The 14,094-nt window shown below is 35.4% G+C and overlaps 2 protein-coding genes across 4 annotated transcripts; both read right to left on the reverse strand.

The window, feature by feature from the left end:
- Positions 1-712: 712 nt before the first annotated feature.
- Positions 713-3,985, reverse strand: LOC115434442 (polymeric immunoglobulin receptor-like). Of its 2 annotated transcripts, none has more exons than XM_030156397.1 (9): positions 3,897-3,985; positions 3,361-3,684; positions 2,879-3,187; positions 2,644-2,746; positions 2,372-2,463; positions 2,244-2,263; positions 1,978-2,034; positions 1,053-1,127; positions 713-929 (listed from the first exon to the last, which is right to left on the reverse strand). In XM_030156397.1, the coding sequence occupies exons 1-9, from the start codon at positions 3,940-3,942 to the stop codon at positions 879-881; spliced, it is 1,077 nt and encodes a 358-aa protein (XP_030012257.1). In that variant the 5' UTR covers positions 3,943-3,985; the 3' UTR covers positions 713-878. The 2 variants fall into 2 exon arrangements, with proteins under 2 accessions (XP_030012257.1, XP_030012256.1); XM_030156396.1 differs by having other exon boundaries at positions 2,372-2,466.
- A 6,797-nt stretch (positions 3,986-10,782) lies between these two features.
- On the reverse strand, positions 10,783-13,559 carry LOC115434439 (polymeric immunoglobulin receptor-like). 2 transcript variants are annotated; one of them, XM_030156389.1, is made up of 9 exons: positions 13,476-13,559; positions 12,940-13,263; positions 12,465-12,773; positions 12,205-12,328; positions 11,931-12,028; positions 11,803-11,822; positions 11,612-11,668; positions 11,325-11,381; positions 10,783-10,977 (listed from the first exon to the last, which is right to left on the reverse strand). In XM_030156389.1, exons 1-9 carry the CDS (start codon positions 13,519-13,521, stop codon positions 10,924-10,926), a joined length of 1,089 nt encoding a protein of 362 aa, XP_030012249.1. In that variant the 5' UTR covers positions 13,522-13,559; the 3' UTR covers positions 10,783-10,923. The 2 variants fall into 2 exon arrangements, with proteins under 2 accessions (XP_030012249.1, XP_030012248.1); XM_030156388.1 differs by having other exon boundaries at positions 11,931-12,031.
- Positions 13,560-14,094: the final 535 nt, after the last annotated feature.

Raw genomic sequence — 14,094 nt, forward strand, 5'->3', positions numbered from 1 at the left:
TCTACTTTTATTATTGATTTAATCCATAAAGACCCAGTGCTGCTTCTGTGACAGTTCCAAAAAATTAGTTTTCTCTTTAACCCTTCTGAATTGAATTATCACTGTTTAGTGTAATATTATTTTCTGTTTTGCATTTTTTTGTTAAAAACTGGCATTTTCTTATATTTAAATTACTGATCATGTAGATGTTCATAAAAGCTCAGATTAAAGTTAAAGGTTATTATATCAAAAACAGAGAAAACTGAAGAAAAAGTGACTTTGAAAGCAAAATACATCATTAACTGAATATAAACCCAGTGTGTACATTCACTGTCATTGATCCAACTCCATGGGTTTTACTGGTGAATCAATGTTGTAGAAGATGATGGTGTTTCCACGTTCACTACAGAGCCTCTGAACGTCCAAATGGGTCATATCTGATGACCATGAAAAGATGAATAACTGCATTTTACACCAATTATTTACATGTATTGATAGGACTAGCGGATCAACAGGTGTTAAACAGTTTAGATCAGTAGATGGTTTTGGTCGACAGTAGGTGTTTGGGTCTTTCTGGGTTAAGTGCATTTCTCTAAATGTTGTTCCCTAACTCTGCCATGAGAGGGAGCACTTCATATAATGTCTGTCTGAGGATGAATTTGTTAAAAGGTTTGTCTGAGTTGAAAACTGAAGGTTAAAAATTATACAAGAGGAAAAAGACAGAATACTTTATTCATGTTTATTAACAAATACAGATCATAGATTGTGAAAACACATACTGAAATATCCTCATAGGTACATTTGGAGAGCAGTAGGCTACGGTTTGATGGACAACAGCAAATGACTGATAAAGGTATTAACAAGTAGACAGGAAGTCAGAAAGTTATTTCATAATTTCACTAGCGATGAACCACTGTGCTGTAGGTCACATTCTCATCTTTGTCTTCAACCTGAAAACAGAGGAAACATTAAAAGCTGTAAAGAAGACAAAGAATACAAAAAGACTGGAAAATATATATAATTATGAAACTGTGAATGAGAAACAGTGTGACTGAGATCAGGGTCATATTTACCTGGTGTGTATTTTGTTGTGCAATGTAAAACACAGTGCTGTACATGACGTCTGCTTCATCTTCAGTATGTATCTGCTGTGGAAGGAAACAGAAATGGAAATTTGATGTTTTAATACGTTTTAGATTAGATTTAGATGTACCTATTAACGCTGTAATATAACAAGAAACAGAGGTTGCATTTCCTGTGTATGTTAAATAGTCAAATTCATATTTTTAAGGATATTACATAGGTTGAAGGTCCTGTTTATAATATATGATGTTATATTATATGACTTTCTCTTCAGACTGTAGTAGAGAAGTAAATGGAAAGGTTTCCAGTAAATTCCTCAGATTAATTACACTGTTCTACAAGTAAAATGCTTCCAGAATAAAAGTAATGACATTTTACTACATGTGAGTCACTGAAAAAGAAAAATCAAGTCACAAATGCTGGTTGGCTGAAGTTTCCAAGATACAGTCTTGGGTCAAAATGTGAAATTTGAGAATTTATGAGAGAATGGGTTTTACTCAAAGGGAATATTTGTCTCAGAGTTATCAGATCTACTTCAAAACACTGCCTGCACATGACAATACATTCACTTTACAGGTTCTTTCTAGTGGGAGATTGATAAATCTATTGTATAAATGTACATAAACCAATAATAACACTTTCATATACCTTGAAAACATCAGTAAACCAGCACTTTTGTCATTTGTTTTCCAATTAATCTTATTAAAATACATATCATTTAGCACATTTAATCTCTGAGGCAGATCATTTTAAAAAAATTGTAGACAAGTGTTATAAGATAAAATGGTTATGATAATAGACATGGTCAGAAATGAGAGACAAATGATAATGAAGCAGTGCAGCTGAAGTATACAACAAAAGTATGTTTATGTTACGTTCAGTTTTTCTCCATAATTGTATTTATATACAGTTTACCTGGGCTGTGGTTTTTCTCACATGCGTCACAGTACTGTACGTTACTGTCTGTTCATCCTGATAAAACAAACCAAATATGAGACAGAATATTCACCATCATGTTAATCAGTTCCTCTGTTCACCTTCTGAAGTCCAAAAACATAAAACAAACGTAAAACTTGGAAATATTTGCAATCTAATGAAACTGAACTAAATAATGGAAAAACAGACAACACAGATGTTTATATTGGAAATAAAATGACAACACTAATATAAATCCACCTTACCTCAGCTGTGGCTGGTGACTCTAAAAATAAAATAGTGGAAAATTGTGACTGAATCACAGCACAGTGACTCTGTACATTTAGTCTAAATAGGATGAACTGGACTCATGTACAGTTCTGGACAGACTTACTGCGTCTTTTCAACATGAACCAGATGGATGCATTCAACGTTAGAATCAGTAAACAGGAAGGAATGATGAAACTCAGCAGATGATTGGATGAGCTGCTGCACAAATGATAGAAAAACACACACATGACATGTTTAATCAGTACCACACTGACATTCAGTTATTTTTCTAATCATTAATACATCAGTGGTCCTAATTCTATCTATAAATAACAAAGCAGTTTTATTTATCATATGAATGCATCTATAAAACATACAGGTTTAAATCTTACTAACCAGTGTGTTCTAGTTTGTTCTGTGGTTGGTTCTTGACTCACATATGTGTGATTGACAGGTTTGGACGTGGATGATATGGTCGTTGACTGTCTGGTTGTTGTTGCTTATTTTCAACAAAGTGATGAACAGAGTAATATAACATTATGAATCCATATGAAATCAAATTGCAGTACACAGAACATTTAATGTCATATAACGTATATATTTATGATTTACTATTATGTGAAGTACTTACTGGTGGTAGGTCTCTCTTTAATGGTTACATGCACCGGCATCTGCAGGTCTTCATCAGTGCACCAATACCAACCACTGCTCCTCTCCCTCAGTTCACTCATAGTCACAGTAATAACACCAGGGGTATTTCTGTTAATAGTCACCTTTGTGTCATCTTTTTTCCCAGAGTCTTTGATACAGGATGTGGGTCCTTCACCACCAGTCCTGCACCACTTTATTTGTTTAGATCCTCTATAGTGACAGTCGATGGTTATTTGGTCTCCAATAAACCCTGTCACCTCCTGAGAATCCACATAGAGCGTGGCATCGCCTTAAAGAAAACAAGTTTGATAAACATGTGTATTCACAGATGATGTTTCAAACTGTTTCTTTTTTTTTTTTTAATTAAAAACTGTAATTGTGCTCTTTAGCAAACAAGAATTCTCCCTCCATGTTTTTCCATACTGGATCCCATATGTACTGTAGTAAATTCAAAGCTCTTACCTTTTCCAGTGACAAAAACAATAAAACAATTTCCATCATCACGTCCCTGGTTTATCTCCATGACACACCAATAACAATCTGTGTCCTCCTCTGTCAGGTCATTAATAGTCCAGGTAACAACTCCTTGGTTTTGGTCGTCAGAGATCAGATACTTTGTTGAATTGTACTGATTTGTTTTAACTTCATATGAGCAGATTTTCCACTTACATCCTTTACACAGATATTTCTCATTGTCTGTGTACTTTGACTCGTAGAAACACGGGATAGAGATGGAACCTCCTTTTTCCACCGTTACCTTACTGACTGTACTTATACTGTGAATACCTGCAACACATATACATTACTGTAAACAGAAACATTTTATTCTCTCCACACAAATTTGTGTTGACATGATGCTGTAAATACTGTGCACTGCTCAGACAGCTACAGAACATTGTAATGCATTTTCCTACATGTGCTATGATAATATGAGACCCAGCTAAATAATAAGACAATAAACCTGTAAACACACAAATATGAAGTAACCTGTGACTGACCTGTGAGACCAGGGAGGATGAGGAAGATGCCGACAAAAATAACCATTAATGTGAGGAAGAAAGTACAGTAGTAAAACCAATGAGGCCGCTTCACAAGACTGATTATGTACTTCCTGATTTTTCTCGATACAGCTTCTATCTTTCTTCCTTCTTGCGTCAGTGCTTCACGGGTTGGTTGGTGAAAGAAGTGTAACTTTGATGAAAGAAGAATAAACTTTTTGAATGTGTAACACTTCCAAATGCATCCATATTTGTACACATTTGGAATGAGTTTGCTTTGTATTTTTAGCTGCAACTGATCCCTTCTCACTCTACTTTTATTAATGATTTAACCCATGAAGACCCAGTGCTGCTTCTGTGACAGTTCCAAAAAGATTTGTTTTCTCTTTAACCTTTCTGAAAAGATTTCAAAGTCAAAGTCAAAGTCATCTTTATTGTCAGTTCTGCCATGTACATTGAATACAGAGAGAGCTGAAATTACTGGACTCTAAGGCCCCACAGTGCAGTAAACATAAAGTGCAAATAACACGGAAAAGTGCAAATAACATAGAAGAGTGTGAAGGTAAATATAAAAGAGTGCAATGGAGGAGTAACAAAGAACAAACAAGGTGCATATGTGCATCACTTGCACTAAAGTGGTGATGGTCTGGGGGGAAGGTGTTAGAGTCCTAAGTGTGAGTGTGTGAGGGGGGTAGAGCACGGAGGGAGTTCAGCATTCTTATAGCCTGGTGGAAAAAGAAAATTTATCACTATTTAGTGTAATATTATTTTCTGTTTTGCATTTTTTGTGAAAAACTGGCATTTTCCTGTATTTAAATTACTGATCATGTAGATGCTCATAAAAGCGCAGATGAAAGGTAAGGATTATTAAATCAAAAACAGAGAAAACTGAAGGAAAAGTAACTTTTTCAGAAAAATACATCAACTGAACATAAATCCAGTGTGTCCAATCACTGTCATTGATCCAACTCCATGGGTTTTACTGGTGAATCAATGTTGTAGAAGATGATGGGGTTTCCACGTTCACTACAGAGTCTCTGAACGTCCAAATGAGTCATATCTGATGACCATGAAAAGATGAATAACTGCATTTTACACCAATTATTTACATGTATTGATAGGATTAATGGATCAACAGGTATTAAACAGTTTGGATCAGTAGATGGTTTTGGTCTACAGTAGATGTTTGGGTCTATCTGGGTTACGTGTATTTCTCTAAATGTTGTTCCCTAACTCTGCCATGAGAGGGAGCACTTTATATAATGTATGTCTGAGGATGAATTTGTTAAAAGGTTTGTCTGAGTTGAAAACTGAAGGTTAAAAATTTTACAAGAGGAAAAAGACAGAATACTTTATTCATGTTTATTAACAAATACAGATCATAGATTGTGAAAACACATACTGAAATATCCTCATAGGTACATATGGAGAGCAGTAGGCTACAGTTTGATGGACAACAGCAAATGACTGATAAAGGTATTAACAAGTAGACAGGAAGTCAGAAAGTTATTTCATAATTTCACTAGCGATGAACCACTGTGCTGCAGGTCACATTCTCATCTTCAACCTGAAAACAGAGGCAAAATTAAAAGCTGTAAAGAAGACAAAGAATACAAAAAGCTTGGAAAATATATATAATTTTGAAACTGTGAATGAGAAACAGTGTGATATATTCAGTGTTCATATTTTTAAGGATATTACACGGGTTGAATGTCCTGTTTATAATATATGTTATATTATATGACTTTCTCTTCAGACTGTAGTAGAGAAGTAAATGAAACAGTTTCCAGTATATTCCTCAGATTAATTACACTGTTCTAAAAGTAAAATGCTTCCAGAATAAAAGTAGTGACATTTTACTACATGTGAGTCACTGAAAAAGAAAAATCAAGTCACAAATGCTGGTTGGCTGAAGTTTCAAAGATATAGTCTTGGGTCAAAATGTGAAATTTGAGAATTTATGAGAGAAAGGGTTTTACTCAAAGGGAATATTTGTCTCAGAGTTATCAGATCTACTTCAAAACACTGCCTGCACATGATAATACATTCACTTTACAGGTTCTATCTAGTGGAAGATTGATAAATCTATTGTATAAATGTACATAAACCAATAATAACACTTTCATATACCTTGAAAACATCAGTAAACCAGCACTTTTGTCATTTGTTTTCCAATTAATCTTATTAAAATACATATCATTTAGCACATTTAATCTCTGAGGGAGATCATTTAAAAAAAATTGTAGACCAGTGTTATAAGATAAAATGGTTATGATAATAGACATGGTCAGAAATGAGAGACAAATGATAATGAAGCAGTGCAGCTGAAGTATACAACAAAAGTATGTTTATGTTACGTTCAGTTTTTCTCCATAATTGTATTTATATACAGTTTACCTGGGCTGTGGTTTTTCTCACATGCGTCACAGTACTGTACGTTACTGTCTGTTCATCCTGATAAAACAAACCAAATATGAGACAGAATATTCACCATCATGTTAATCAGTTCCTCTGTTCACCTTCTGAAGTCCAAAAACATAAAACAAATGTAAAACTTGGAAATATTCGCAATCTAATGAAGCTGAACTAAATAATGAAAAACAGATAACACAGATAGTTATATTGAAAATAAAATGACAACACTAATATAAATCCACCTTACCTCAGCTGTGGCTGGTGACTCTAAAAATAAAACGGTGGAAAATTGTGACTGAATCACAGCACAGTGACTCTGTACATTTAGTCTAAATAGGATGAACTGGATTCATGTACAGTTCTGGACAGACTTACTGTGTCTTTTCAACATGAACCAGGTGAGTACGGCCACCGTTACAATCAGCAGCAGCAAACACAAAGGAATGATGAAACTCAGCAGCTGCGTTCGGCTTTGTTCGCTCTTGTACCTGACGTGAGTTTACGTGGTTAGCTAGCTAGTGCAACCCGATGAACGGTTAGCCCAGCAAACGCAACTTGTTCACAGATCTCGATAATGTTGTATTTTTAGAAAGCTCAACAATATTACTGATAAAAAAATAATTAAAAAAAAAACTGCAGGAAAAAACCCCCAGAAACAAATATACTTACAGCAAACAGCCGGGATTCCATCGCCCGCAACTTTGCAGGTACACGTATGTCTATGGGTACAACCACCACTAAGCCCAGTAATGTCATGTACCCTTAAAATACCGCCGACTGGTGGTATGTAGGCTGTATTACTACCAATGAAAAGAGCGAACAAAGCCGAGCGCAGCCGGAATGAGGCAGCCTGAGCCCAGGGCAGCCTGAGCCCAGGCACACAAACCCTGGTTTTACAGACAAATCCCGCTACGCATTTGTGGATCTGTCACGGCAGAAGTGTAGCGGAATTCACGTGTGTAAAGAGAGCCAATCGAGAAGCCGCTTGACTTGTAACCAATGATTTGTCTGTATTTCTGGGTCTTGTAGTGAAAATACTTTGACTTTTCAAATCTGATTACACACACACAAGTTTTTTTTTTTTTTTTTTTTTTTTTTTTTTTTACACATTTGCAGATTGTTGTACAGACACACAAATCTCATCACGCATTTACAGATTCATTTACACATTTGCAAATCCGACTGCGCACAGACAGATTGAAATACGGACACTCAACTCTCCACACGCATTTGCAAATAATATTGCTACAATAATGGCCCCATACAATAGTTTCTGTTTTTCTTCAGCTTTAAATGGTGGTGAATGAACAGAGAAAAGACAGAGGTGTGGGTAAAACAACACAATTTCCTAAAACTGGATTAGTTAAACATATTTACTGCTGTTAAAATAGTAGGTATTTGACTTTTCAGTAAAAGTTTAAAGTGAGAATGTCATATTCATTACATAATTTAGGGCATATCTGTGTTATCACAGTGTTCTGCAGACAGATTTTGTTGTTGCAACAGACAGAACAACTGGTCTGTATTGAAGAGACTTTGAAGAAGCAAAGAAGTGAAAACTGTTTACATACACATTTATTCATTTTTTCCTTGAAATTCTTACATGAACTGCTTTGTGTATACTTTGTGTGACTTCATATAAAAAGTATAACAAAGTCTTCTTCTTCATCTTCTATTTTATTTTATTTTATTATTTTATTTTATCTATTTTATTTTACATAAACTTGCTTTTTAAATAATACTGCAGCAAAACTAAAAGTATAGATAATTCTATAATCAACTGTATTTATAGGCAGTAATCTGGTTTTTAACTGGTATCTGTAGGTTTCCTGTCTCACACCAGTACCAGCTGCTTCTCTCCTCCCTCAGTCCACATCAGTTACATCAATGGTCACCTTTGTCCTGACTATTGATCCAGACTTTGTCACACATGACCTACCAAGCCTTTCTGTCAGAGACACTGTAGTGACATTTGATGGCTGTATTAGTCCCATTAAATGCTGTGATCTCCCACTGGTACAGGAGTATTTTAACAAGGAACAATCAACATCCAGAATAAAGAACATTAACCCATAAAACCCCAGTGTTACTTTTGTGTCTGTTCCCAAATGATTTTTTTTTTCTGTTTAATTTTTCTTAGGTGATTTATTACCATTTATTATAATATTACCCTTTGTATTTTGCATTTAAAATGAGTTATTTTCCTATATTGAATTCACTGATCATGTAGAGGTTCATTAAAGCTCAGATTAAAGTTATGGGTTATTATTTCAAAAACAGAAAACTGAAGAAAAAGTGACTTTTTTAGTAAAATATATGATTAACTGAACATAAACAAAGTGTCTCCATCCACTGTCATTGATCAAACTCCATGGATTTTACTGGTGAATCAATGTTGTAGAAGTTGGTGTTGTTTCCATGGTAACCAAGGAGCCTCTGAATGTCCAAATGAGTGAAATCTGACGACCATGAAAAGACAAAAAACTGTATTCATATGGATTGTCATGATTAATGGATTAACAGATATTAATCATTTAGGATCAGTCACTGGTGGCTGTTTGGGTCTTTATGGTTTAAAGCCCTATTTTATTTTATTTTTTTTATTCCAGACTAAAACGTTTCAACGGGTCTTACCTGTGGTCAGCTGAAAACACATTCTAACACTGGAGTTCCTATCAGTTTGTTCAATAAATGTCATCGCCATTACATTGTCATTATTATTACTTATTTACTTATTATTATTATTATTATTACCGGGAATATTCTTTGTCTTTTGTTGTCTTATTCTTTGTCCAGAACTCTGCTGCAAGGCTTCTGACCTGCACAAACAGGAGAACCCACGTCACTCCCATTCTTAAATCTCTCCACTGTTTCCCTGTTCTATATCGTTTTCATGTCAAAATTCTGGTGCTAACTTTCTGGGCTCTACATGGCCAGGCCCCTGCATACATTGCTTCCCTGATCCAGCCCTACAGCCTGTCCTGACGTCTTCAGGACAGCACCTGCTGATGGTTCCACGCACCTGTTTTAGCACACATGGTGACAGGTCTTTTAAAGCTGTGGCACCACGTCTATGGAATGACCTGCCTCTACACCTACGGTCCATGGACTCTGTAGAGAGCTTTAAAAAAACACCTCAAAACCCTCCTGTTCAAAAAGGCTTTTTACTTTCCCACCTGACCCAGGGCCACCACAAACTCATTACACTTTATGTATTCATCATAAAGTACTCCATGTGTGTCGTCCCCCCCCCACCCCCCCTCCCCCAGTCTCTCTATATCTCTATTGCTCCTGGAGGATTCTGTTGGGTCTCTGTAAACTTGATTTGATTCTGATCTGAATTGATAAAGCACTTTGTGACTGTGAAAAGTGCTCCATAAATAAAATTTACTTACTTACTTACTTGCCAGAAATGTGAAACTTTCCTGAACTACTCGGTTGGTTTGTTGTATCTTTATGAAACCCATAGACACAAAATGGAAACATTAACAAACACAGTTATAAAACGACCCCTATAGTTGACCTGTGAGTCTGGTGAAGATTGGGAAAAATGCTGAAATGAAGCATCACGATTTTAAATAAGAGTATGACAAATTCAATGAGATCAATTTTCTTCTTCATAATTTTTCTATTCATTCATGTGCAACTTTCTGATATCTTCTGGATGAACAAGAGGCCAGGATGCACTTCCACTAACAAATGCATCCATATTTATGTATAATTTTTTTGTTTTGCATTTTTATTCAAATATTTCTTCCAGTACCGTTATAATTTTATGACTTTAACTTTGTTGCTTTAAATATTATTCTTGAAGTCAACTGCAAAAGATCATATTTGGTGATATCATTGCATGCCAGGATGGGATTATTCAGTGGCCTCTATGAGGGGAAAGATGGGTTAAATATGATAAAACATGGAAAGAAAGTCTGCTGTATAGACGTTTACTGACAAATACAAAGAATAGACTGTAAACCACATACACATACTCTAAGTATATTGCAGCACAGTCGTCTAAACTTTTTTTCCCCCCATATGTACAGTTTAATGCGTAACAACAAATGATGGATAAGTATATTACATTTTTATAGGGCACTCATAGAAATACTCTGAAATTCAAAATGTCAACCTTAATGTGTTATTTGAAGACATAATACAACTTTATTACTTTTGTGAAATTTTTCACAATTTTTTATTGTCATGTAGAAAATCAAGGTCAATGAAGTTACTGTATTTGGTTCCTTGCCCATAAGTGGCAAAAAAAAAAAAAAATCCAGGAAGTATATATAAAAAATATACAAGAAAAACACATGTTATGTGAAAGGAACATGTGTTTTAGAACATTAGAACAACATAAGTGCTGATCCAGACACATATCATCCCTTTGAACATCATTCCTTACATTAGTACCATTACTTCATGGTACCTAACAAAGCAGGTACACTCACTGTTCATGCAGAGGTGGACCTTACAGACCCTGTAGACCACATTGGACCTGAGACTGTTGACTGGCTGTCCTCACTGGAACTGTTGCTGTCTTGTAATGTGAGTGGAAATGATCAGAACAGTCACTTGCCTGATAAAAGGTTAAAATATTTGACAGGAAACTTGAAAGTCATCGCTGCAGAGCCAGTGTACTGTAGGTCACCCTGACATCTATCGCTTCAACCTGGAAAGAGAAGCAAGTAAATACACAAAGCAAAGAGTAATGTTTTTAATAGATCTGATGCAGATGTTCACAGGAAAAATTACTGAGCATTTTTTCCAGAGTCAAAAGTATTTTCCTCAAAAAGAGTAAATTTGGCTCTATATTGAGTTTGGAGAACTCTACCCAAAGAAAAACTTTTACTCTTTTTAAAGAGGGACCAAGCGTTAACTGATGCAGCATAAACTTTTTTTCATTTGAGTAAACTTTATAAATTTCCTGTGTAGATATAAACACTGAGGTATAGAAAGAACCAGATTTAGTGTTTTCTTGTACTTTGTTACAAACTTAAAATGTATTTGAACACATACCTGGCCTGAAGTTGATTTTCTGTTTGTAACATTGCAGTATGTTACATCCTCTTCACACTATATGGAAGTAAATAAAGTGTTTATAACATCCTCATAATGGAAAACAAGCTGTGTCACAAAGTTCACACCTAACACTTCTATCTTTGTGTGACAAACATGGTAAGAGGTGAGAAACAAAGATGAAGACAAAGTAGTTCTAGTACACACAGTATGTTTCTATAGATATGTGGTGTAGAAACAGTGTTACTCAGTTTTTCGTTGTAATTTTGATTAATTAATTTATTTACCTGGGCTGTGGTTTTTCTCACATGTGCCACAGTACTGTATGTTACTGTCTGTTCATCCTGATAAAACAAACCAAATATGACACAGAATATTCACCATCATTCATCTTTTCCTCTGTTTACCTTATGAATTCCAAAAACACAAAACCAATATAAAACTTGGAAATGTTGAAATAAAATGAAAACCATCTTACCTCAGCTGTGGCTGGGGATTCTAAAAATGAAACAGTGGAAAATTGTGACTGAATCACAGCACAGTGACTCTGTACATTTAGTCTAAATAGGATGAACTGGATTCATGTACAGTTCTGGACAGACTTACTGCGTCTTTTCAACATGAACCAGGTGAGTACGGCCACCGTTACAATCAGCAGCAGCAAACACAAAGGAATGATGAAACTCAGCAGATGATTGGATGAGCTGCTGCACAAATGATAGAAAAACACACACGACATGTTTAATCAGTACCACACTGACATTCAGTTATTTTTCTAATCATTAATACATCAGTGGTTTTATTTCTATCTATAAATAACAAAGCAGTTTTATTTATCATATGATTGAATCTATAAAACACAGGTTTAAATCTTACTAACCTGTGTGTTCCAGTTTGTTCTGTGGTCGGTTCTTGACTCACATATGTGTGATTGACAGGTTTGGTAGAGGATGATATGGTCATTGACTGTCTGGTTGTTGTTGTTGTTGTTGTCGTTGCAATTGCTGCTTATTTTCAACAACAGTGATTAACAAAGTAATATAACATTATGAATCCATATTAAATCAAATTACGGTACACAGAACATTTAATGTCATATAACGTATATATTTATGATTTACTATTATGTGAAGTACTTACTGGTGGTAGGTCTCTCTTTAATGGTTACATGCACCGGCATCTGCAGGTCTTCATCAGTGCACCAATACCAACCACTGCTCCTCTCCCTCAGTTCACTCATAGTCACAGTAATAACACCAGGGGTATTTCTGTTAATAGTCACCTTTGTCTCTTTTATCCACCCAGAGTTTGTTACACAGGATGTGGGTCCTTCACCACCAGTCCTGCACCACTTTATTTGTTTAGATCTTCTATAGTGACAGTCGATGGTTATTTGGTCTCCAATAAACCCTGTCACCTTCTGAGAATCCACATAGAGCAAGGCACCACCTTAAAGAAAACAAGTTTGATAAACATGTGTATTCACAGATGATGTTTCAAACTTTCTTTTTTTAAATCAAATATTGTAACTGTGCTCTTTAGCAAACAAGAATTATCCCTCCACATTGTTCCACACTGGATCCCATATGTACTGTAGTAAATTCAAAGCTCTGACCTTTTCCAGTGACAAAAACAATAAAACAATTTCCATCATCAGGTCCCTGGTTCATCTCCATGACACACCAGTAACAACCTTTGTCCCCCTCGTTCAGGTCATTAATAGTCCAGGTAACAACTCCTTGGTTTTGGTCGTCAGAGACCCAATACTTTGTTGAATTGTACTGATTTGTTTTAACTTCATATGTGCAGCCACTCCACTTACATCCTTTACACAGATATTTCACATTGTCTGTGTACTTTGACTCGTAGAAACATGGGATAGAGATGGAACCTCCTTTTTCCACCGTTACATAACTGACTGTACTTATACTGTGAATACCTGCAACACATATACATTATTGTAAACAGAAACATTTTATTCTCTCCACACAAATTTGTGTTGACATGATGCTGTAAATACTGTGCACTGCTCAGACAGCTACAGAACATTGTAATGCATTTTCCTACATGTGCTATGATAATATGAGACCCAGCTAAATAATAAGACAATAAACCTGTAAACACACAAATATGAAGTAACCTGTGACTGACCTGTGAGACCAGTGAGGATGAGGAAGATGCTGACAAACATAGCCATTAATGTGAGGAAGAAAGTACAGTAGTAAAACCAATGAAGCTGCTTCACAAGACTGATTATGTACTTCCTGACTTTTCTCGATACAGCTTCTATCTTTCTTCCTTCTTGTGTCAGTGCTTCACGGGTTGGTTGATGAAAGAAGTGTGACTTTGATGAAAGAAGAATAAACTTTTTGAATGTGTAACACTTCCAAATGCATCCATATTTGTACACATTGGGAATGAGTATGCTTTGTATTTTTAGCTGCAACTGATCCCTTCCCACTCTACTTTTATTATTGATTTAATCCATAAAGACCCAGTGCTGCTTCTGTGACAGTTCCAAAAAGATTTGTTTTCTCTTTAACCTTTCTGAAAAGATTTCAAAGTCAAAGTCAAAGTCATCTTTATTGTCAGTTCTGCCATGTACATTGAATACAGAGAGAGCTGAAATTACTGGACTCTAAGGCCCCACAGTGCAGTAAACATAAAGTGCAAATAACACGGAAAAGTGCAAATAACATAGAAGAGTGTGAAGGTAAATATAAAAGAGTGCAATGGAGGAGTAACAAAGAACAAACAAGGTGCATATGTG

The sequence above is a fragment of the Sphaeramia orbicularis genome, chromosome 15 (assembly GCF_902148855.1).
Source record: "Sphaeramia orbicularis chromosome 15, fSphaOr1.1, whole genome shotgun sequence".
NCBI classification, from domain to species: Eukaryota; Metazoa; Chordata; class Actinopteri; order Kurtiformes; family Apogonidae; genus Sphaeramia; species Sphaeramia orbicularis.